Here is a 24,866-nt window from a genome sequence, read left to right as displayed (position 1 = left end):
TGCAAATAGTGTTTTATCTCTAGCCTCCATAAGGGACCACAGCAACGAGAACAGCCATGCTAGGAGGCACCTACACTGGGTTGGTGGCTACAGCAGCCCTCCTCTGCCTGCTACAGGCAGGAACCAACGCAAGGTGGGTCTCACTATCATACTGTATCTCTTGGTCTAATGTCTAGCATCTAGCATACTTTTAGTTACTCTCTCTCTATCACTTTCCCTTCTTCTCCAACACACTCCCTTCCTCCCTTCCTTCCACCCTCCCTCCATCCATCTGCCTTGGCATAGGTATCGGACACTGGGGCTCTATGTGTTTGTGTGTCTCTTTTCTGCCCCCTCTTCCCTCCCCTCTCTCTCTCTCTCTGGCTGCATCTCAGTCTTTCACTTCTATGATTACTGTCTAAGTCCTTATTATGTCCACATTAGTATTAATAATACTAATATGTGTATTAAAGTAGTAAAAAGTTTCGTATTTGGTCCCATATTCATAGCACACTGACTTGTGACCACAAATTTGTTGGATGCATGTGCTGGTTGTTTTGGTTGGGTTTCAGATAATTTTAGATACTTTTAGATAATTTTAATAATAGTATTAATAATACTAATGCTGAACTTTTGTTTGCAACTTGTTCTCTGATAGCACCATGACATCGAGGTTATGATGTTGATGTATTGACAGGCAAACAAAGTGTTTTATTTTGATATCCATTTCTCTTCCAATGTTTTGATTTGATCCTGATGTTGTTTTTCTTCCTTCAGCATTGAAGGTGACGGCTCATCAGTTACCAGGACAGATGCAGGTGCGGAATAGTTTTAAAAACAAATAATGCTTTGCATTGTTTTGCTGTTTTTTTTTCAAACAACACAATGATTGCTAAAGGAGAAATGGGATTTGTCAGTAGAACTAGCAACCTATTCATCAGTCTGGCTTATAGGCTACACTTGTGTGCAGTTCACGTCCTTAATTCCACTGTCATCCACACCACCAATTTCTTGCTACAGTAACTTTGGAGAAAACACACCTTTCTTAAAATCCAAAACACAGAATAGTGTATTAAAAATTTTACATTTTCTCTCTCTCTCTCTCTCTCTCTCTCTCTCTCTCTCTCTCTCAGGGACCTGCACTGTCCACAGCAACCCCCACTACAGCACCTTTGACGGGGCCAACTTCCGCTTCGTGGGACCCTGTACCTACGTCCTGACCCGGGTGTGCTCGCCCTCTGCACCCTCTGAGACACCCCTGTCCCACTTCAGTGTGGAGGTGAAGAATGAGCTGAGAGGGAACTCCTCCGTGTCTGCTGTTCAGCATGTCAAGGTGGAAGTGGAGAACCTCAGGGTCTCCCTGCACAAGAGACAAAACCATCGGGTCATGGTGAGTACCTTGTAGGTTGTTATTATGAAGTTTCTGCATTATAAAATGGGTTATAATGGTTTATTGGTTATAATCACTTTCACATGTGATTTAGTCTTGAAAATTCCAACTGACCACGTTAATGTTACATAATGTATCTTGACGCAGAAAAATATCCTGACTTTAGTTGTGCTATTTGTAATTGAGTCACTGCATAATAGTGCTAAACGAAGTCACTGGGTCTAAACGTAGATATACAGTGAGCTCCAACATGTTTTGTGGTTGTTTTGCCTCTGTACTCCAGCACTTTGGATTTGAAATGATACAATGACTACAAGGTTAAAGTGCAGACTCTTAGCTTTAATTAGAGGGTATTTTCATCTTTTTGTACATAGTCCCCCCATTTTAGGGGAACAAAAGTATTGGGACAAATTCACTTATATGTGTATTAAAGTAGTAAAAAGTTTAGTATTTGGTCCCATATTCATAGCACACAATGACTTGTGACCACAAATTTGTAGGATGCATGTGCTGTTTGTTTTGGTTGGGTTTCAGATAATTTTGTGCCCAATAATTTTGTGCCCAATAATGTATTGTGTCCTTTTGGAGTCACTTTTATTGTAAATAGGAGTATAACAGGTTTCTAAACACTTCTACATTAATGTGGATGCTACCATGATTACAGATAATCCTGAATGAATCGTGATTAATGATGAGTGAGAAAGTTACAGATGCACAAATAGCATACCCCCAAGACATGCTAACCCTCTCACCATTCCAATAACAGGGTTGTAGGTTGGTGGAAATCCCCATCGACTGAGGATGAGGGGTCACCATTATGTAGATGTATAAAAATTATCCAACCATTAAGTAGAAATTATGTTTAATATTACTAAACTACAGTCATCAATCTGACTCCAATATGATGTGAATGAATGCAACAGGCCCTGTGGGTCTCTGGAGGATCTAGCAAGATAGCGAATCATTGCATCACCGACTCAGTATGACTATAATGTCTAACTTGCAACGTTATGCAATTATTAAGACTAGATTCAAATAGCTAATCCTGGCAACCAATGTTCTAGCATTAAGTTGTTGAGGCCAGCAGATCAGGGATGTCAAGGTGGTACCCAAGCATGTGATATGTGTTTAGTGTATATAACCACTATCAATAGACCTATTACATTATAGGCTTATAGTCAATCAAATAATTACTCTGTAAAACGAGGAATGCATTTACTCAATTCAACAATTAGAATTTATTAGTCACAAAATAACTGACAATCAAACAATTACAGTGTACATGAAATACATGATACATTAGAGAATAAAACAGAGTAAGTAACTATCACCAATAGGTTAAGACTTAAAGTTGTTACACGTGTCTTCAGGTCAGAATAACCTATAAGAGAAGAAACGATGTGTGTCTGATACACACAGGAGCTTGGTAGCAAGTTCTCAAAGTATGAGCGAATTCACTGCCCTTTTAACCAAATTCAAGCGGGAACCCATCCCCAACCTGAATTAACATTTCTGAGCTCTTTGCTAGTGAAAACAAAAGGCAGGAACAACACACCCAGATTCTAATCTAATCAACTGAATTGGAATGTTCTGACCAGACAACAGGAATGTGCCTGATAACCAATCAACCCAACATACAATTTCAAACCAGTCACTTTAAAAATGCATCAACCAGAAAACGTACAATGCAGTTAGACATATCCAAATGTGCAGCCCTTTATGAGCTCTTGAAACAAACCAAACACAACAATTTAATTCACACAGTAACATTCATTTAGTCAATTCACATTTTCATCAGTCATCACACGTCTCCTTGTGTCAGTGACCTCAGGACTTCTGGGGGAACATCTCTTCATTGAGATTGCCACAGATAAGGTGTGTTTCTCTCCTGTGAAATGCAAATATGCAGCCATTTATGCAGACAATGCCAATGACCCTCTGTAAACTTTCTCAATCATCATTATTCACGATTCATTCAGGATTACCTGTAATCCTGGTAGCATCCACAATGTAGAAATGTTTAGAAACATATTCTATTATTATTTACAATAAAAGTGACTCCAAAATAACACAATACAGTATTTACCATTCATTTCTATTGGGAACAAAATCGTCTGAAACACAATCAAAACAAACAGCAAATGCATCGCACAAATGTGTATAGTCACAAGCTTGATGTAGTCATTGTGTGCTATGAATATAGGACCAAATACTTCACTTTTTACTACTTTAAAATACATAGAAGTGAATTTGTCCCAATACTTTTGGTCCCCATAAAATATGTACACTATGTACAAAAAGTGCTGTAATTTCTAAACAGTTAATCCGATATTGATGAAATACCCTCATAATCATTATATTATTGCAAATCGAAACTGCTGAAGTACAGAGCCAAAACAATAAAACATTTTTCACTGTCCCAATTCTTTTGGAGCTCACTGTATCTGCTGTTTCCATGAACTGATATCTTAAAAAGTATTAACAATACAACTAAGTTCAGATGAGTTCAAAGTTCTGTTACACATAATGTACAATAATATGAAACCTTATCAGGTTTTTCAAAGTTTTATGGGCCATTAGGGCATTAGTATTTTGTCCCCTATTCCAAAGTATTGAACACCTTGAGCCAGTAAATATTTACTACATACTACCATAGATGTGCGAACGGCAAAGAAAGACCAAAGTCTTTCAAGCACACTAATCTGTATCATGTTTTCAGGTCAACGGCATTTGGAGGAAACTCCCTCTGAGCCTCAATGGTGGCACTGTCAACATCCAAGGCAACGCCGCTTCCATCGTTGTGGAGACAAACTTCAACCTTTTTGTATCCTACAACGACGCCGGTGCTGTCCATATCACCGTTCCTGTATCGTACTCCGGTAAAGTCTGTGGCATGTGTGGGAACTTCAACCACCTGAGAGACGATGATTACCGCACACCTGGCAGTTCCGAGGCCGAAGACTCTGCCACATTCGGACAGAACTGGCAGAGCGAGGCCTGTGACTTGACCGTCGTCCCCATTGAGTGTCAACCAACTGATGAGGCGGCGTATGCCAGCGAGCCATACTGTGGGTCCCTGATCTCCAGGCATGGGCCTTTCTCTGGCTGCCAGTCTGTTCTGGGAGCAGAGAGCTACTTCCGGAGCTGTGTGGCGGGGATGTGTGGAGCGGATGGTGACCCAGAGGTGCTGTGTGAAGCCCTGCAGTCCTACTCCGATATGTGTCTCAAGGCCGGGGTGCTGGTACCAGCCTGGAGGAACTCGACTATGTGTCGTAAGTTGTTTTATGGTTTCCTCTTTTAACCTTCCTGTTGTAGAAAACAGTTTGCTCTTATTAACTGGTGAAGTTGGAGAGAACTTGATGATGATGATGACGATGATGATGATGATGATGTTGGTGGTGGTGATGAGGATGATGATAGCCCTCTTTTACACCATGACCAGACTTTTGTCTCATCTCTCTCTCTCTCTTCCTCCCCCAGCCCTGGAGTGTGGTGCGAACAGCCACTACAATGCCTGTGCTAAGGGCTGCCCTGAGGTCTGCTCCAGCATGGATAATCAAGGGGCGTGTGGGAGGTGTGAGGAGAGGTGTGTGTGTGACCCAGGCTTCAAGCTCAGCGGGGGGAGTTGTGTACCTGCAGAGGACTGCGGCTGCTGGATAAAGGGAGAACACTATGAAGTAGGGAATGGTAACACGCACACAGACAGACAGAAACACACACACACACAGACAGACAGACAGACAGACAGACAGACAGACAGACAGACAGACAGACAGACAGGCAGGCAGGCAGGCAGGCAGGCAGGCAGGCAGGCAGGCAGGCAGGCAGGCAGGCAGACAGACAGACAGACAGACAGACAGACAGACAGACAGACAGACAGACAGACAGACAGACAGACAGACAGACAGACAGACAGACAGACAGACAGACAGACACAACACACACAGAGAATGTTGGTGTTCATCAATCTCTTTTCTTCACCCTTTTCTAGAGAGGAGAGACGTTCATGGAAGGTGAGTGTGATCGTGTGTGCCAGTGTATGGGTGGGGACAGACTCCAGTGTGCTGCTTCCTCCTGCGCGGCCGACGAGGTGTGCAAGGTCAAGGAAGGGGTCAACGGTTGCTTCCTCTCCAGCCCGGCAACCTGCCACGTCTACGGAGACCCCCACTACATCACCTTCGACGGCAAGGCATACACCTTCCAGGGGGGCTGCAGCTATACCTTGGCCAAGACTTGCGGCGGACACACACCCGTCCAGTTCTCAGTGACGGGCCAGAACTGGAACCCCCGAAACGAGAGCAGTGCCAAGCTGGGCGCAGTGGTTCTGGAGACAAGCGGTCTGCATGTGAAGATGCAAAACTACAGTGCCACAGTAAGCATGAAAACTACAAAATTCTGAATAATCTTTCTTTACTTGTTGTGATTACATTAGCATGCATTGCTGACCCACTGGATTCCCACTAGCCCTCCCCACTGTTCTGTATTGTTTTGGCATGACAGGTCAAATAAACTTGATGTAGACTAGTAGTACAGAATCTAACTATGCCTATCCATTATATGTCTTCATTTGTATTTGTGACAATTCAGTGTACTTTAGTATCTACCATTTGTCCTGTGAGATGGTGGATACATACAGTGCCAGTCAAAAGTTTGGACACACCTACATTCTACATTGTAGAATAATAGTGAAGACATCAAAACTATGAAATAACACATATGGAGTCATGTAGTAACCAAAAAAGTGTTTAACTTCTTATGGCTGCAAGCCCTAAGTCGGGATCAATATGACAACAGCCACTTCAAGTGCAGGGCGCGAAATTCAAAATATATTTTTTAGAAATATTTAACTTTCACACATTAACAAGTCCAATACAGCAAATGAAAGGTACACATCTTGTGAATCCAGCCAACATGTCCGATTTTTAAAATGTTTTACAGCGAAAACAGCACGTATATTTATGTTAGCTCACCACCAAATACAAAAAAGCACTAACATTTTTCACAGCACAGGTAGCATGCACAAAGCCAACCTAACTAACCAAGAACCAACCAAACTAACCAACAAACAACTTCATCAGATGACAGTCTTATAACATGTTATTCAATAAATCTATGTTTTGTTCGAAAAATGTGCATATTTCAGGTATAAATCATAGTTTACATTGCAGCTACAATCAGAAATTGCACCGAAAGCTGCCAGAATAATTACAGACACCAACGTCAAATAACTAAATACTCATCATAAAACATTTCTGAAAAATCGATGGTGTACAGCAAATTAAAGACAAACATCTTGTGAATCCAGCCAATATTTCCGATTTTTTAAGTGTTTTACAGCGAAAACACAATATAGCATTATATTAGCTTACTACAATAGCCTACCACACTACCGCATTCATTCATCAAGGCACGTTAGCGATAGCAATAGGCACGTTAGCGATAGCGAATAAACCAGCAAGATATATAATTTTTGACTAACCTTGATAAGCTTCATCAGATGACAGTCCTATAACATCAGGTTATACATACACTTATGTTTTGTTCGAAAATGTGCATATTTAGAGCTGAAATCAGTGGTTATACATTGTGCTAACGTTGTGCTAACGTAGCATCTTTTTCCCACAACGTCCGGATATTTTTCTGACACTTTTTCTGACACACATATTCTGACCAAATTACTATTCATAAACATAACTAAAAAATACATGTTGTATAGGAAATGATAGATACACTAGTTCTTAATGCAATCGCCGTGTTAGAATTCTAAAAAATAACTTCATTACGATATGCAGTTTACGTTATGGCGAGAGAGTACCCAAAACCTGGCCGCAAACGACTAGTTCACATGTACGACAGATATATGAAATAACATCATAAAATGGGTCCTACTTTTGATGATCTTTCATCAGAATGTTGTACAAGGGGTCCTTTGTCGGGAACAATCGTTGTTTGGATTTAGAATGTTCTCTTCTCCAGTCAATTAGCACGGAAAGCTAGCAAAGTGGCGCTAAGCTCTCCTTCCTGAACAAAGGCACACAACGCAACACCCCTAACGTCCCGAAAAAATTTCAATAATCTAATGAAACTATATTGAAAAAACATACTTTACGATGATATTGTCACATGTATCAAATAAAATCAAAGCCGGAGATATTAGTCGTCTATAACGACAGCTGTACAGAAGGCAAATCCAGGTCCCTTCGCGCGCTCTCCAGAAAACAGGAAACTGGTGACACGTCATGCCAAGAGCTATTATGCGAGCCCAGATCAAGTTACACACTCCATTTCTTCTCTCACTCCTTGTCGACATCTAGTGGAAGACGTATGAAGTGCATCTAAACTAATAAATATCAAGGACTTTAATAGGCAGCCCCTAGAAGAGAGCATCGATTTCAGATTTTCCACTTCCTGTCAGGAAGTTTGCTGCAAAATGAGTTCTGTTTTACTCACAGATATAATTCAAACGGTTTTAGAAACTAGAGAGTGTTTTCTATCCAATAGTAATAATAATATGCATATTGTACGAGCAAGAATTGAGTACGAGGCCGTTTGAAATGGGCACCTTTTATCCGGCTACTCAATACTGCCCCTGCAGCCCAAACAGGTTAAACAAGATTCTTCAATGTAGCCACCCTTTGTCTTGATGACAGCATTGCACAGTCTTTTTTTTCTTATTATTTATAATTGTAAATATATATATATATATATTTAGGGGGTGGATCTGCTTTAATATTGAGGATAGACTGTTTGATTTGATTTGATTTGGATCTCTTTTAGTCCCCATTTGGACTAATCTTCAAAGAGTCCTTAAACATTAAAATACAATTTATAATACGAACACATTTTCACATATAACACACTATTACAAACATACATAATATACTAACATAATGACCCATTAAATACTAAATCTAAAAAATATTGATTCTTCATCTACTATAGTCCCACAACATTTTTATGTATTATATTTAAATCGTTTTAAAATAATGTTTACATTTATATATTGAAAGGTTTCTAGTTTGCTCAGTTAATTTATTCCATTTCTTTATTGCTCTAAATCGAAATGTTCTTTTGCCTATTTCTCTTTTCTGTTGCTTCCATCAATGTAATTGTCTGCATCATTTCCAATCACCCATATATTTTTGGGGTAAATCTATATATATACGCATACATACACATATATATACAGTTGAAGTCCGAAGTTTACATACACTTAGGTTTGAGTCATTTAAACTCGTTTTTCAACCACTCCACACATTTCTTGTTAACAAACTATAGTTTTTGCAAGTCGGTTAGGACATCTACTTTGTGCATGACACAAGTAATTTTTCCAACAATTGTTTACAGACAGAATATTTCACTTTGTGGGCAGAACTGAAAAAGCACATGCGAGCAAGGAGGTCTACAAACCTGACTCAGTTACACCAGCTCTGTCAGGAGGAATGGGCCAAAAGTCACCCAACTTATTGTGGGAAGCTTGTGGAAGGCTACCCGAAACGTTTGACCCAAGTCAACTTGGTGTGTGTAAACTTCTGACCCACTGGAGTTGTGATACAGTGAATTATATGTGAAATAATCTGTCTGTAAACAATTGTTGGGAAAATCACTTGTGTCATGCACAAAGTAGATGTCCTAATCGACTTGCCAAAACCATAGTTTAACAAGAAATTTGTGGAGTGGCTGAAAAACGAGTTATAATGACTCCAGCCTAAGTGCATGTAAACTTCCCACTTCAACTGTATAAACATTCATACATATACACATATATACACATACACACGTACATATATACATATATACACATACACACGTACATATATACATATATACACATACACACATACATATATACATACTCACTTTTTATAAGAATATACCTTCCTTTATTATTCCCCGCAAACCCTACCACCCCTCCCCCAACTGGAGTAAACTAATAAACAATAACACTTAGGCTTCTACTTCCAACTTATACATACTGTACACATTTTACAGACACAATCTATTTTACAGTAGTTATATTTTCTTTGTTTTTAGTCCTGACCTTCCTCTATTTCTGATGTCCATCCAGTTTGATTTCTATTTGCCATATATTTGTAAATGTGCTATTTCACAAAAGTTCTGAACCTATATACATTTTACAGACCCCGTATGTTTTACATTGGTTATCTTGTTGTTATTAGTCCCACCCATCAGCTCCATTCAGCCCCTCCCATATATCTCTTAAAACACCATCCATATTGGATTTATATTTGCCATATATTTTTCAACTGTGCTGTGATGCTTCACAAAAGTACTGAACATTTCTATTCTCATAGTTTCTACAGATTGTAAATTAAAGATAAACATTTTTGCTAAGATAATGATTATACACTGCTCAAAAGAATAAAGGGAACACTAAAATAACACATCCTAGATCTGAATGAATGAAATATTCTTATTAAATACTTTTTTCTTTACATAGTTGAATGTGCTGACAACAAAATCACACAAAAATTATCAATGGAAATCAAATTTATCAACCCATGGAGGTCTGGATTTGGAGTCACACTCAAAATTAAAGTGGAAAACCACACTACAGGCTGATCCAACTTTGATGTAATGTTCTTAAAACAAGTCAAAATGAGTCTCAGTAGTGTGTGTGGCCTCCACGTGCCTGTATGACCTCCCTACAACGCCTGGCACGGCTCCTGATGAGGTGGCGGATGGTCTCCTGAGGGATCCCAGACCTGGACTAAAGCATCCGCCAACTCCTGGACAGTCTGTGGTGCAAAGTGGCGTTGGTGGATGGAGCGAGACATGATGTACCAGATGTGCTCAATTGGATTTAGGTCTGGGGAACGGGCGGGCCAGTCCATAGCATCAATGCCTTCCTCTTGCAGGAACTGCTGACACACTCCAGCCACATGAGGTCTAGCATTGTCTTGCATTAGGAGGAACCCAGGGCCAACCGCACCAGCATATGGTCTCACAAGGGGTCTGAGGATCTCATCTCGGTACGTAATGGCAGTCAGGCTACCTCTGGCGAGCACATGGAGGGCTGTGCGGCCCCCCAAAGAAATGCCACCCCACACCATGACTGACCCACCGCCAAACCGGTCATGCTGGAGGATGTTGCAGGCAGCAGAACGTTCTCCACGGCGTCTCCAGACTCTGTCACGTCTGTCACGTGCTCAGTGTGAACCTGCTTTCATCTGTGAAGAGCACAGGGCGCCAGTGGCGAATTTGCCAATCTTGGTGTTCTCTGGCAAATGCCAAACGTCCTGCACGGTGTTGGGCTGTAAGCACAACCCCCACCTGTGGACGTCGGGCCCTCATACCACCCTCATGGAGTCTGTTTCTGACCGTTTGAACAGACACATGCACATTTGTGGCCTGCTGGAGGTCATTTTGCAGGGCTCTGGCAGTGCTCCTCCTGCTCCTCCTTGCACAAAGGCGGAAGTAGCGGTCCTGCTGCTGGGTTGTTGCCCTCCTATGGCCTCCTCCACGTCTCCTGATGTACTGGCCTGTCTCCTGGTAGCGCCTCCATGCTCTGGACACTACGCTGACAGACACAGCAAACCTTCTTGCCACACCTCGCATTGATGTGCCATCCTGGATGAGCTGCACTACCTGAGCCACTTGTGTGGGTTGTAGACTCCGTCTCATGCTACCACTAGAGTGAAAGCACCGCCAGCATTCAAAAGTGACCAAAACATCAGCCAGGAAGCATAGGAACTGAGAAGTGGTCTGTGGTCACCACCTGCAGAACCACTCCTTTATTGGGGGTGTCTTGCTAATTGCCTATAATTTCCACCTGTTGTCTATTCCATTTGCACAACAGCATGTGAAATTTATTGTCAATCAGTGTTGCTTCCTAAGTGGACAGTTTGATTTCACAGAAGTGTGATTGACTTGAAGTTACATTGTGTTGTTTAAGTGTTCCCTTTATTTTTTTGAGCAGTGTATTATTGATCGATTGACTATGACTTTTCAAATCACCCAGTATTGCTATCTGCAGCGTTAGCTCTAGGTAAATGTTGCAATTCTTCAGCAATTCCTGGACCTGTGACCAAAAACGAGCTACATATGGACAGTACCAAAATAAATGATCTAATGACTCTGCATCCTCGCAGCAAAATCTGCAGACCTGGGAAGATTTTATCCCCCATATATAACACACTCTTGGCATTCTCTCAACCAGCTTCACCTGGAATGCTTTTCCAACAGTCTTGAAGGCGTTCCCACATATGCTACATACTTGTTGGCTGCTTTTCCTTCACTCTGCGGTCCAACTCATCCCAAACCATCTCAATTGGGTTGAAGTCAGGTGATTGTGGAGGCCAGGTCATCTGATGCAGCACTCCACCACTCTCCTTCTTGGTCAAATAGCCATTACACAGCCTGGAGGTGTGTTGGGTCATTGTCCTGTTAAAAACAAATGATAGTCCCACTAAGCTCAAACCAGATGGGATGGCAAATCGCTGCAGAATACTGTGGTAGCCATGCTGGTTAAGTGTGCCTTGAATTCTAAATAAATCACTGACAGTGTCACCAGTAAAGCACCCCCACACCATCACACCTCCTCCATGCTTCACGGTGGGAACCACACATGCAGAGATCATCCGTTCACCTACTCTGCATCTCACAAAGACACGGCTGTTGGAACCAAAAATAGCAAATTTGGACTCATCAGTCCAAAGGACAGATTTCCACCGGTCTAATGTCCTTTGCTCGTGTTTCTTGGCCCAAGCAAGTCTTTTCTTGTTATTGGTGTCGCTTATTAGTGGTTTCTTTGCAGCAATTCAACCATGAAGGCCTGATTCGCGCAGTCTCCTCTGAACAGTTGATGTTGAGATATGTCTGTTACTTGAACTCTATGAAGCATTTGTTTGGGCTGCAATTTCTGAGGCTGGTAACTCTAATGAACTTATCCTCTGCAGCACAGGTAACTCTGGGTCTTCCTTTCCTGTGGCGGTCCTCATGAGAGCCAGTTTCATCATAGCACTTGATAGTGTTTGCGACTGCACTTGAAGAAACTTTCAAAGTTCTTGAAATGTTATGGATTGAATGACCTTCATGCCTTGAAGTAATGATGAGCTGTTCTTGCCATATTTGAGCTGTTCTTGCCATAATATGGACTTGATCTTTTACCAAATAGGGCTATCTTCTGTATAACACCCCTACCTTGTCACAACACGACTGATTGTCCCAAACGCATTAATTAACTTTTAACAAGGCACACCTGTTAATTGAAATGCATTCCAGGTGACTACCTCATGAAGCTGGTTGAGAGAATAGCAATAGTGTGCAAAGCTGTCATCAAGGCAAATGGTGGCTGCTTTGAAGAATATAACATATAAAATATATTTTGATTTGTTTAACACTTTTTGGGTTACTACATTATTCCATATGTGTTATTTCATAGTTTTGATGTCTTCACTATTTTTCTCCAATGTAGAAAATAGTAAAAATAAAGAAAAACCCTTGAATGAGTAAGTGTGTCCAAACTTTTGACTGGTACTGTACATTACTCCAACAACAATTTAATTCAGTTCAGTTCTACTGTCATCTATTTTACTTGGCTCCACTCCACCTTACTCTACTCTACCCTTCCCTACTCTCCACTGTAGGTGAACCATGTTTGGCAGCATCTTCCTGTTACAGTAAACGGCACATACGGCGAGGTGAAGCTGTACAAGAAGAAGCAGTACACTGTCATGGAGACGACTTTTGGCCTCCGGATGCTGCTGGACGACCAGAGCAGGCTTTTCCTGCAGCTGGACGAGCGCTACAAGGGTAAGATGTGCGGCCTTTGTGGTACCTACTCCGATGACCAGGGGGATGACTTCCTGACCCCTAACGGCACCAAACCCGAGACCAACGTGGTCACGTTCGCCAACAGCTGGAGAGTGAATAGTCCGGAAGACGATCGGTGAGTGGGTTAATTGTTTTAAACCATAACGGTAACGTACAATGATCATTCGGTTTGTAGTTAATGACCATATCCGGTGCATAATCTGAAATGCGGAACCATGGTTGTGTCATCAACACTATTCTATAAACAAATCCAGTCCACCACTGATCTCCTCTCCTTTCCCTTCTACCCTAGATGTGTTGCCTCCCCCCCTGCCCCCCAACCATGTGACTCCCATTTGGATGAACAGGGCTACCGGGAGTGTTCCAAAATGCTGTGCGAAGCCTTCAAGCACTGCCACCCCTTCGTCCACCCCACACCCTACATCGACAGCTGTATGTCCGACCACTGTGCCTCCGGTGGGAACATGCATGTGACATGTGACTCCCTGAGGTCCTATGTGACCACCTGCGAAGTGGCCAATGTGACCCTGCCTCCCTGGTGGAACGACACCGCCTGTGGTGAGTGTTTTTTGATGGTGTTGTTTTAGTAATGATGATGATGATGATGATGTATTGGGTTTAGAGGCAATCTTTAGGTTTTAATCTAATTTATATTTGGTTATGGACGCACTACTACGATGAGGCTATCCTAATATGAACACCGTACCATGATTGTATGGAGTTTGCTCACCCCATCCATCATCGTACACTTAGCTTTTTGCTGTAGTCTTCAACTTGGATCCTTCATTCCTTACTCCATTCTTCTTTTCCTTCCCCTCTTTCATCCCTAATTCCTGCCCTTTTTTTCCTCCTCCCCTTCGCGCTACTTCTCTGACATTGCCCTCCCTCACATCCACCTGAACCTGAGGCTTGTCCAATGTGTTCCTGTGAAAAACCTTGCTGTCTGTCTTATCATTGTAGATAGTCTACCTGGACCTCCCACAATACCACCAGTTACTACACCTGACAAGGAACGTAAGAACCTTGACCACATTATTTTTGTATCAAATTGATCAACGGCAGCATTTCCATGCCTTTTATACCAGCTGGTTCATTTGATGACAGATTTTTCTATGGTTCTGCCTCCTACAGTTTGTCCTCTAGACTGCAACTTTGACAACAGCGAGTGTGGGTGGGAGCAAATTATTCAGGACAGTTTTGATTGGAGGAGACTGAGAGGCCCAACCCCATCTGACCTCACAGGGCCAACCCAAGACCATACCACAGGAGGTGAGAGGTTACATGGTTGTGACAAAAAAATATCTGAAATGACCAATATCTTACACACCCAGATCCAATCTCAATGTTCAAATGTGCATCAGTCACTGTTTCTGAGATTGCACATTATTCAATGAATGCGTCAATACATGGTTGTAGCCTATCGACTTGTACAGATAGTGATATATAAATACCTGTCTACATAGAAGATACCATAGACACCATGGAAGCAAGCCATTTCAGAGCTAATATGCTGTGAGTCGTCATGTTAAAGAGTGTCTGTGTGTGTTTGTTGGTCAGGTGGCTCCTACATGTACATTGAGGGTGACGGTGTTTACCACGGAGACTCTGCTCGTATGATGAGCCCTAAGTGCCAAAACGGGCCAGGCCAATACTGCCTGCGCTTCTGGTACCACATGTACGGACAGGCCACAGCCATGGCTCTCAATGTCTACCAGCTTGACCAGCACAACGGAAACAAAAAACTGTGGTCCAAAGCCAACAACCAGGGCTCCACATGGTATCCGGCAGAAGTGGATATTATAATCGATGGGTCATTCAAGGTAGGAGAAGGTCACAGAGGTTTTAGAGGGTTAACTAGTGTGAAAAGATTATGATTTTATAAAGAGAGGGGAGATTGTTTTTCATCCAACACAAAAGGTCTCTGTTTCAGATCATCATGGAGGGAATACGAGGCTCTGACCCTCGGTCTGATGTGGCATTTGATGACGTCTCCATCCACTATGAATCATGCTCAGGTGAGCTTTTAATTATCATAGGGACACATGCTTTATCTAATCCCTGAATGTCAGATAAGAAAACGTTCACCCTTTATGACCAATGCCATTCCTTTGCTTCCTCTGGCAGGTTCTTCAATTGGTGGTATTAGTGGAGCTTCAGTTCCTTCCTCAGTTGATGGAGGAGTGGCCCCACACCCAGGTACATAACATCTATAGACAAATTTTCTTATGGAAAGATATTTCAGAATAATATGTCAACATTTTAGACTCATGTTGACATTTACAAATGTTCCCAATGTTCCCCGTTCAGTCTGCAACCTTGATTGCGCTTTCGAGCAGGACCTCTGCGGTTTTACCCAGTTGATGACAGACGTTTTTGATTGGACAAGGCACAGTGGCTCAACCCCCACTGCCATGACTGGGCCATCAGCTGACCACACAAAAGGAAGTAGGTGTTTGTAGGATGTGTTTGGCTTGACAGTCACTGGACCCAGGTTTCAGTCCCGGTCGGGGCTACCGCCTGAATGTGCGCCAATATGCTTATTGTTGGACATTGTAATGCTTTTTAATGCATTGTAATGGTTGCAAAATCTCCGAAACTCAAACAACAGACCAGAAAGTCCAAATTGGATTGAAAGACTTACCCTCAACTATTATTTTTGCTCAATTAACCGCAATGGCTATATCGTTAGACCTACACCCTTACATTAACAATCTAACCTGTACCATTGCAGTTAGAAACCCTAATAAAATCTAAAGGAATTTCATGTGACCCCATCTCTTTTTTATTTATTTTTTACCCCCTTTTTCAATCTTGTCTCATCGCTGCAACTCCCCAAAGGGCTTGTGACACAAAGGTTGAGTCAATGGTCCTCTGAAACATGACCCACCTAACCGCGCTTCTTAACACCTGCTTAACACTGCTGCGCCACTCAGGAGGCCCTGTGACCCCATCTCTAATCTTATCTAATCTACTCTCACCTATAATCTGCAGGTCCATTTGGTCACTACTTGTACATCGAGGCCAACAGTGTGTCTAACGGAGACACGGCTCGCCTCCTTAGCTCTGAGTGTTCTGACCCCGGTCCTCAGTGTCTGCAGTTCTGGTACCACATGTCTGGCTCGGCCGAGACCATGGGTCTGCACGTCTACCTGCTCCAGGGCCGCTACGTGGATGGGGTGTGGGGGAAGAGGAACAACCAGGGAGACTCATGGCAACGGGCTCAGGTGGATCTGATGACCACTGGAACTTTCCAGGTAGTGGTGTGACCTTGGTCTTGGTGTAGCCAATGGCCTTTTCCATCCTGTATGTTGTAATTTAAAGACTAGCTCGGACTTGTGTACTACCGTTCATCCAGAGGTCCTTTTGACAAAATGTGTTTACTTTACCTGTTTGTTATATATCAATTTGCTATTATGAATTTTTCACCTTGGCTATTACTTTGATCTCAGATCATCTTCGAGGGCCACAGAGGCACCACTGATCAGTCCGACGTGACTATAGATGATGTATCTCTGCATCGTGGACGATGTGCAGGTAAGGGTCACTCCCTCTATAGTTCATATTGGTCAAAAACACAACCATGTTCATAATGTTGATATTATTTTATCTTCTAGACTTGATTAAGCCACCAACACCAACAGAGAAACCTGTACCTCCTCCAGTGGACAAGTCCACCACTGCACCAGCTCCAACTGCTACAAGACCTGAACCACCCACAACAACTAGGCCACAACAACCAACAACTGATAGACCAGAAACACCAAGACCAACAACTGAAAGACCAGAAACACCAAGACCAACAACTGAAAGACCACAACCACCTAGACCAACAAATGAAAGACGAAGACCACCTAGACCGACAACTGAAAGACCACGACCACCTAGACCAACAACTGATAGACCAGAAACACCCAGACCAACAACTGCAAGACTAGAAACACCAAGACCAACAACTGCAAAACCAGAAACACCAAGGCCAACAACTGCAAGACCAGAAACACCAAGACCAACAACTGCAAGACCAGAAACACCAAGACCAACAACTGATAGACCAGAAACACCAAGACTAACAACTGAAAGACCAGAAACACCAAGACCAACAACTGAAAGACCAGAAACACCAAGACCAACAACTGCAAGACCAGAAACACCAAGACCAACAACTGATAGACCAGAAACACCAAGACCAACAACTGCAAGACCAGAAACACCCAGACCAACAACTGCAAGACCAGAAACACCAAGACCAACAACTGCAAGACCAGAAACACCAAGACCAACAACTGAAAGACCAGAAACACCAAGACCAACAACTGAAAGACCAGAAACACCAAGACCAACAACTGCAAGACCAGAAACACCAAGACCAACAACTGAAAGACCAGAAACATCAAGACCAACAACTGATAGACCAGAAACACCAAGACCAACAACTGAAAGACCAGAAACACTAAGACCAACAACTGCAAGACCACGAACACCAAGACCAACAACTGCAAGACCAGAAACACCCAGACCAACAACTGCAAGACCAGAAACACCAAGACCAACAACTGCAACACCAGAAACACCAAGACCAACAACTGCAAGACCAGAAACACCAAGACCAACAACTGCAAGACCAGAAACACCAAGACCAACAACTGAAAGACCAGAAACACCAAGACCAACAACTGCAAGACCAGAAACACCAAGACCAACAACTGCAAGACCAGAAACACCAAGACCAACGACTGCAAGACCAGAAACACCAAGACCAACGACTGATAGACCAGAAACACCAAGACCAACAACTGAAAGACCAGAAACACCAAGACCAACAACTGCAAGACCAGAAACACCCAGACCAACAACTGCAAGACCAGAAACACCCAGACCAACAACTGCAAGACCAGAAACACCAAGACCAACAACTGCAAGACCAGAAACACCAAGACCAACAACTGAAAGACCAGAAACACCAAGACCAACAACTGCAAGACCAGAAACACCAAGACCAACAACTGAAAGACCAGAAACACCAAGACCAACAACTGCAAGACCAGAAACACCTAGACCAACAACTGCAAGACCAGAAACACCAAGACCAGCAACTGCAAGACCAGAAACACCAAGACCAACAACTGCAAGACCAGAAACACCAAGACCAACAACTGCAAGACCAGAAACACCAAGACCAACAACTGCAAGACCAGAAACACCAAGACCAACAACTGAAAGACCAGAAACACCAAGACCAACAACTGAAAGACCAGAAACACCAAGACCAACAACTGATAGACCAGAAACACCAAGACCAACAACTGCAAGACCACAACCACCTAGACCAACAACAGAAAGACCACAAACCCTACAACCAACAACTGAAAGACCTCGACCACCAAGACCAACAACTGAAAGACCACGACCCCCAAGACCAACAACTGAAAGACCACGACCCCCAAGACCAACAACTGAAAGACCACGACCCCCAAGACCAACAACTGAAAGACTACGACTACCTAGACCAACAACTGAAAGACTAGGTCTACCTAGACCAACAACAGAAAGACTACGACCACCAAGACCAACACTTGAAAGACCACAAACCCTACAACCAACAACTGAAAGACCACGACCACCAAGACCAACAACTGCAAGACCACAACCGCCCACCACAGCAAGACCAAGTAAGTCTTTGTGTCCTTCGATAACACAAAGTTACAATCTTCATTCATCACATACCCCTCCTTTAAAACAAGTTTAATACAATCTGTCTTTTCCAAATGGAAAAACACTAAGTACAAGGGAAATGTAATCTCTGTACTTATACTTGCAGTCAGTGTGATACATATTCTTTACACTCAACATCGTATTTGTTATTTTCTCTCTAGCGCCATCTTGCCTAAAGAACAGCCATTACATCTCCTGCATCTCCGCCTGCCAGCCCACCTGTAAGCACCTCCATGGCCCTCCCGACTGCCGTGCTGACGAGCCCTGTGTACAGGGTTGTGTATGTGACGACGGCTTTGTTCTCAAACAGAGGGTGTGTGTGCCCATCCAGCAGTGTGGCTGTGTGGGCAGCAATGGCAACAGTCATAACGTGAGTAACCCAGCACACAATTCTTAACTGTTTTTAGATGTAGCTACCTAGTTATATGTGTAGCATGTGCAGTGTAATTACTTTAATGATCTATTTGATTTCAGTTTAAAGAGAACTGGTACACTGAGCACTGCCATCAAAAGTGTGAGTGTGATGAAGGCGATGGTGTGGGGGAGATTGACTGCGACGATGAAAATGGGTGTGATGAGGATACCGTCTGTTTTCAGAATGAAGCCGGACAGTATTTCTGCAAGTCAACAGGTATAGGCCACACTTGACTGGCTCAATGGGCTGGACTAATGTTTTCCCATGCTACAGACGGCTATATCTTACTCCAGGCCCAGTGCACTACTTCTGGGAATTTTAATTTAAAAAAAATAAGTTATTTAAATATATCTCTATATAGTTAATTGTTTTTATTGTGATTTTTAGGGGGTGCTGCAGCACCCTCAGCACCCCTACTTCCCGTGGATATGCCTATGCACTAATGATGTCCCTAATGTTGCCTTCCAGACTTCAGCGAGTGCTCTATCAATGGAGAGCCAGAGTACAGAACTTTTGACAACATGAAGCACGACTTTGAGGGCAGAAACTCCTACATTCTGGTCCAGACCACAGGCCTGTCCAAGAACCAGCCAGACGTCTACATCGAGGCCATCATTGAGATCGTCAACCAGGATGGTGTTGACAGTCATAGGGACAGTAGGCATGGTGACAGTGGTCATGGTGACAGCAATGATGAGGATGACAAGCATAAAGACAACAAGGAAAGGGACAGCAATGAAGACAGCCATGATCACAGCAAAGAGAACGACAACTGTCTGCGACTCAGAGGACTGAAGATCAGAGTCTATAACCACACAGTGGAGTTCAGAAACAACAGGAAACTTGTTGTAAGTATTCTGGACATATACGTTACGTAAAATGACAAGTACAGTATAAGGCAATTCATAGCCTGTACTTCTCTTTCTACATTATTTATAGCGGTCTTTCTAGGGTTTTTCATCCTCAGCGTTTTGTCATCAGTTGCCCCATGTCACATTGAACACCTCTCTAAAACATTATCTCTGTCTAGGTGTTAGAATTGTTACAAATTAAATTGTATTGGTCACATACACATGATTAGCAGATGTTATTGCGGGTGTAGTGAAATACTTGTGCTTCTAGCTCCAACAGTGCAGTAATATCTAACAAATTACACAACATACAGTATACCCAATACACACAAATCTCAGTAGGAAGGAATTAAGACTATATACATACAGAATGGACGAGCGATGTCAGAGCGGAACAGACTAAGATACAGTAGAATTGTATAGAAAAAACAGTATATACATATGAGATGAGTAATGCAAGATATGTCAGCATTATTAAGTGAATGAGATATCGTAGAATAGTATAGAAAACAGTAAATACACATGAGATGTGTGAGCGCGTGTGGCAAAACCATGCACAGCCCATTGGGAGGGCAGGTGCTCAAAATAAAAAAGGTAAACAAAAACTAAATTTGACTTGATTTCATTTAAGTTTGTTCTGTTGCTGACATCTGCGTCTTACTAACAAGCAGTCAGATTGCCCCATTATTTGTCCCTAACAGTGGGAAACAAACCCAACTCTAAAGTAGCCTCCTATCAGTATTCAAGTCTCCCCGTCTGGTGCCTGCAGCCGGTAGCCACTGCATGCAAGTCAGACGAGTGCAATCTGGGGCGGGAGGGCGGGGAGGGGTATAATATTCTGAGATTCAAGAGTTTAAGAAATTATCTACATTGATGTGCAATTCGTTACATTTAAAATTTTAACTAAAAATGAAGAGACTCAAAATATAATTCAAAAGTAAATCCTAAAATTCCAAAAATCCACAAGCTGCAAGGGCACTTTTTCATAGGAGGGCAAAAGGGCAGTCGCTCAGGCACTGGTTGAGCCTTATCTGTGTAGTATCAAATAAATAGTTCATGACAGGGTTGTAGTACACTCTGAACTTCAGAGGAATGCAGGACTAGTCATGTATAATATTTTCACTTCTTCGCTTGTTCTTTCTCTCCCTCTCTCTAGCTGGACGGTAGGAGCACCCGTGCCCCTGTCTCACCAGCAGGTGGTCTGAGGATTCTGGAGCGTTCCTCTCGTATCTACCTGAAGACAGACTTCGGCCTCTCCGTGGAGTTTGATGGAGACAGCAGAGCAGGTAACACCACTGTTATAGTACAGCCAAAGGAGAGTTTAAATAAGTGGTATCTCAGTAGTCTCTCTAATGATAGGACAGTAAGACAGCTGTACAGACCACACAACATGGCTTTATCTGTGGACAGATAATATAATCATACTATTATCGGCATCATTGACACCTTTTTTCATATCTTGGTGAAAATGTGGTAACAAGACAACATATCAATCCAAACACATCTGTGTAATGTTTATGATATGCTATAGATGTGCAATGTATGCTTTATGATATGCAGTAAACTGCTTTATGACATACAGTAAACTGCTTTATGATATGCAGTCAACTGCTTTATGGTATGCAGTAAACTGCTTTAGAATATACAGTAAACTGCTTTAGAATATACAGTAAACTGCTTTATGATGTACAGTAAACTGCTTTATGATATGCATTAAACTGTTTTATGGTGTAAACTACTTTATGATATGCAGTAAACTGCTTTATGATATGCATGAAACTGCTTTATGATATGCAGTAAACTGCTTTATGATATGCATTAAACTGTTTTATGGTGTAAACTACTTTATGATATGCAGTAAACTGCTTTATGCTATGCATGAAACTGCTTTTGATATGCAGTAAACTGTTGTATGATATGCAGTAAACTGCTCTATGAGGTAAACTGCTTTATGATATGCAGCAAACTGATTTATGATATACATTAAACTGCTTTTGATATATAGTATACTGCTTTATGACATGCGGTAAACTGCTTTATGATATAAACTGATTTATACTATACAGTAAACTGCTTTATGATATACAGTAAACTGCTTTATAATATGCAGTAAATTGCTTTATGATATGCAGTAAATTGCTTTATAATATGCAGTAAATTGCTTTATAATATGCAGTAAATTGCTTTATGATATGCAGTAAATTGCTTTAGAATATAGAGTAAACTGTTTTATGGTGTAAACTGCTTTATGATTATTCAGTAAACTGCTTTATGCTATGCATGAAACTGCTTTTGATATACAGTAAACTGCTTTATGATATGCAGTAAATTGCTTTATGATATGCAGTAAACTGCTTTATGGTATGCAGTAAACTGCTTTATGATATACAGTAAACTGCTTTATGATATGCATTAAACTGCTTTATGATATGCAGTAAATTGCTTTATGATATGCAGTAAACTGCTCTATGAGGTAAACTGCTTTATGATATGCAGCAAACTGATTTATGATATACATTAAACTGCTTTTGATATATAGTATACTGCTTTATGACATGCGGTAAACTGCTTTATGATATGCATGAAACTGCTTTATGATATGCAGTAAACTGCTTTATGATATGCATTAAACTGTTTTATGGTGTAAACTACTTTATGATATGCAGTAAACTGCTTTATGCTATGCATGAAACTGCTTTTGATATGCAGTAAACTGTTGTATGATATGCAGTAAACTGCTCTATGAGGTAAACTGCTTTATGATATGCAGCAAACTGATTTATGATATACATTAAACTGCTTTTGATATATAGTATACTGCTTTATGACATGCGGTAAACTGCTTTATGATATAAACTGATTTATACTATACAGTAAACTGCTTTATGATATACAGTAAACTGCTTTATAATATGCAGTAAATTGCTTTATGATATGCAGTAAATTGCTTTATAATATGCAGTAAATTGCTTTATAATATGCAGTAAATTGCTTTATGATATGCAGTAAATTGCTTTAGAATATAGAGTAAACTGTTTTATGGTGTAAACTGCTTTATGATTATTCAGTAAACTGCTTTATGCTATGCATGAAACTGCTTTTGATATACAGTAAACTGCTTTATGATATGCAGTAAATTGCTTTATGATATGCAGTAAACTGCTTTATGGTATGCAGTAAACTGCTTTATGATATACAGTAAACTGCTTTATGATATGCATTAAACTGCTTTATGATATGCAGTAAATTGCTTTATGATATGCAGTAAACTGCTCTATGAGGTAAACTGCTTTATGATATGCAGCAAACTGATTTATGATATACATTAAACTGCTTTTGATATATAGTATACTGCTTTATGACATGCGGTAAACTGCTTTATGATATGCATTAAACTGCTTTTGATATATAGTATACTGCTTTATGACATGCGGTAAACTGCTTTATGATATAAACTGATTTATACTATACAGTAAACTGCTTTATGATATACAGTAAACTGCCTTATGATATGCATTAAACTGCTTTTGATATATAGTATACTGCTTTATGACATGCGGTAAACTGCTTTATGATATACAGTAAACTGCTTTATGATATGCAGTAAACTGCTTTATGATATAAACTGATTTATACTATACAGTAAACTGATTTATACTATGCAGTAAACTGCTTTATGATATGCAGTAAACTGCTTTATGATATTCAGTAAACTGCTTTATGGTATTCAGTCAACTACTTTATGATATGCAGTAAACTGCTTTATGACATACAGTAAACTGCTTTATGTATTGCAGTAAACTGATATCCATGTGCTTACTTTCTGTAGAGATCATCCTGCCCCATACCTACAAGAGGAGGGTGGGCGGCCTGTGTGGCAACTTTAACGGCAAGAAGAAGAACGATATGATGAAGCCCAACAGCAACCAGGCCAAGAGCATCAAGGAGTTCAGAGAGAGCTAGAGAGTGACGGAGGACAGACTGAGCATAACATGGAAGTATGTAGTCACAGAAACCACTACTAGTTGCCACTAGCATGTTATTGTCTGCCATATCGTGTGTGGAGTGTATAGTACGGCATCCATATTAGGAACTCCCCCAGTTGTCACTCCTTATTTAACTTTTTTAGAATTTCAAGTTTCACTTTAATTGCCTCTCTACCAAGCAGAGAGATTTGATTTATTGGGGAACAATGCTAGTCATTCTTATTTTTTATTGATTGCATATGTTACATATTTAAAGAGTACCAACACCAAGACTGACTGCTCGTTCTTTTATGTTTTCAGAGGATCGTCTTCCCTTCGTAACGTTGTCTATGGCCAGTGACCTCACCTCCATGCATCAAGACCATTGATTGTGTAATATTCTTCTCATAGGCAGACACTTTCCTTCCTACAATGGACACAGTGTATTTGAAAGTACTTGGGTTAAACAAAAAAAGCTTGTGTTTTTGTGGACTGTATGGAAAATAGATCAATTAAGTATTCTACTTCTTCTATATGACTGTTGGTTTAAATCCTGTTGTTACTGCGGCTTATGACCCACCTGTATGCCTTCTGAGATCTCTTTCAGTCTTACTATAGGTTCTTTGCACAGTTTATGAATCAATGTACATAAGTTACATATTTGTGTATTACTGCTAATGTGTACTATATATTCAAAAGCCCACATTCCTTTAGCTTTAGGCTGATGTCCAATAGTTCAGTGACTGTAATGTGCAATA

General features: G+C 41.3%; 1 protein-coding gene across 1 annotated transcript; it reads left to right on the top strand.

The window, feature by feature from the left end:
* Positions 1 to 56: 56 nt before the first annotated feature.
* LOC120019854 (zonadhesin-like) lies at positions 57 to 24,106 on the top strand. Its single transcript, XM_038963268.1, has 24 exons — positions 57 to 133; positions 757 to 797; positions 1,113 to 1,369; positions 4,089 to 4,641; positions 4,850 to 5,046; positions 5,361 to 5,741; positions 12,979 to 13,280; positions 13,458 to 13,723; positions 14,126 to 14,179; positions 14,297 to 14,434; positions 14,723 to 14,985; positions 15,096 to 15,180; positions 15,290 to 15,361; positions 15,473 to 15,610; positions 16,157 to 16,419; positions 16,615 to 16,699; positions 16,780 to 16,849; positions 17,642 to 17,830; positions 18,761 to 18,834; positions 19,039 to 19,247; positions 19,352 to 19,508; positions 19,761 to 20,140; positions 21,300 to 21,429; positions 23,973 to 24,106. The coding sequence occupies exons 1-24, from the start codon at positions 57 to 59 to the stop codon at positions 24,104 to 24,106; spliced, it is 4,515 nt and encodes a 1,504-aa protein (XP_038819196.1).
* The last annotated feature ends 760 nt before the right edge of the window (positions 24,107 to 24,866 follow it).

This window comes from Salvelinus namaycush, chromosome 25 (assembly GCF_016432855.1).
Source record: "Salvelinus namaycush isolate Seneca chromosome 25, SaNama_1.0, whole genome shotgun sequence".
Classification (NCBI taxonomy): Eukaryota; Metazoa; Chordata; class Actinopteri; order Salmoniformes; family Salmonidae; genus Salvelinus; species Salvelinus namaycush.
Note: the sequence above shows the minus strand (reverse complement) of the source record. Positions and strands in the feature narration are given on the sequence as shown.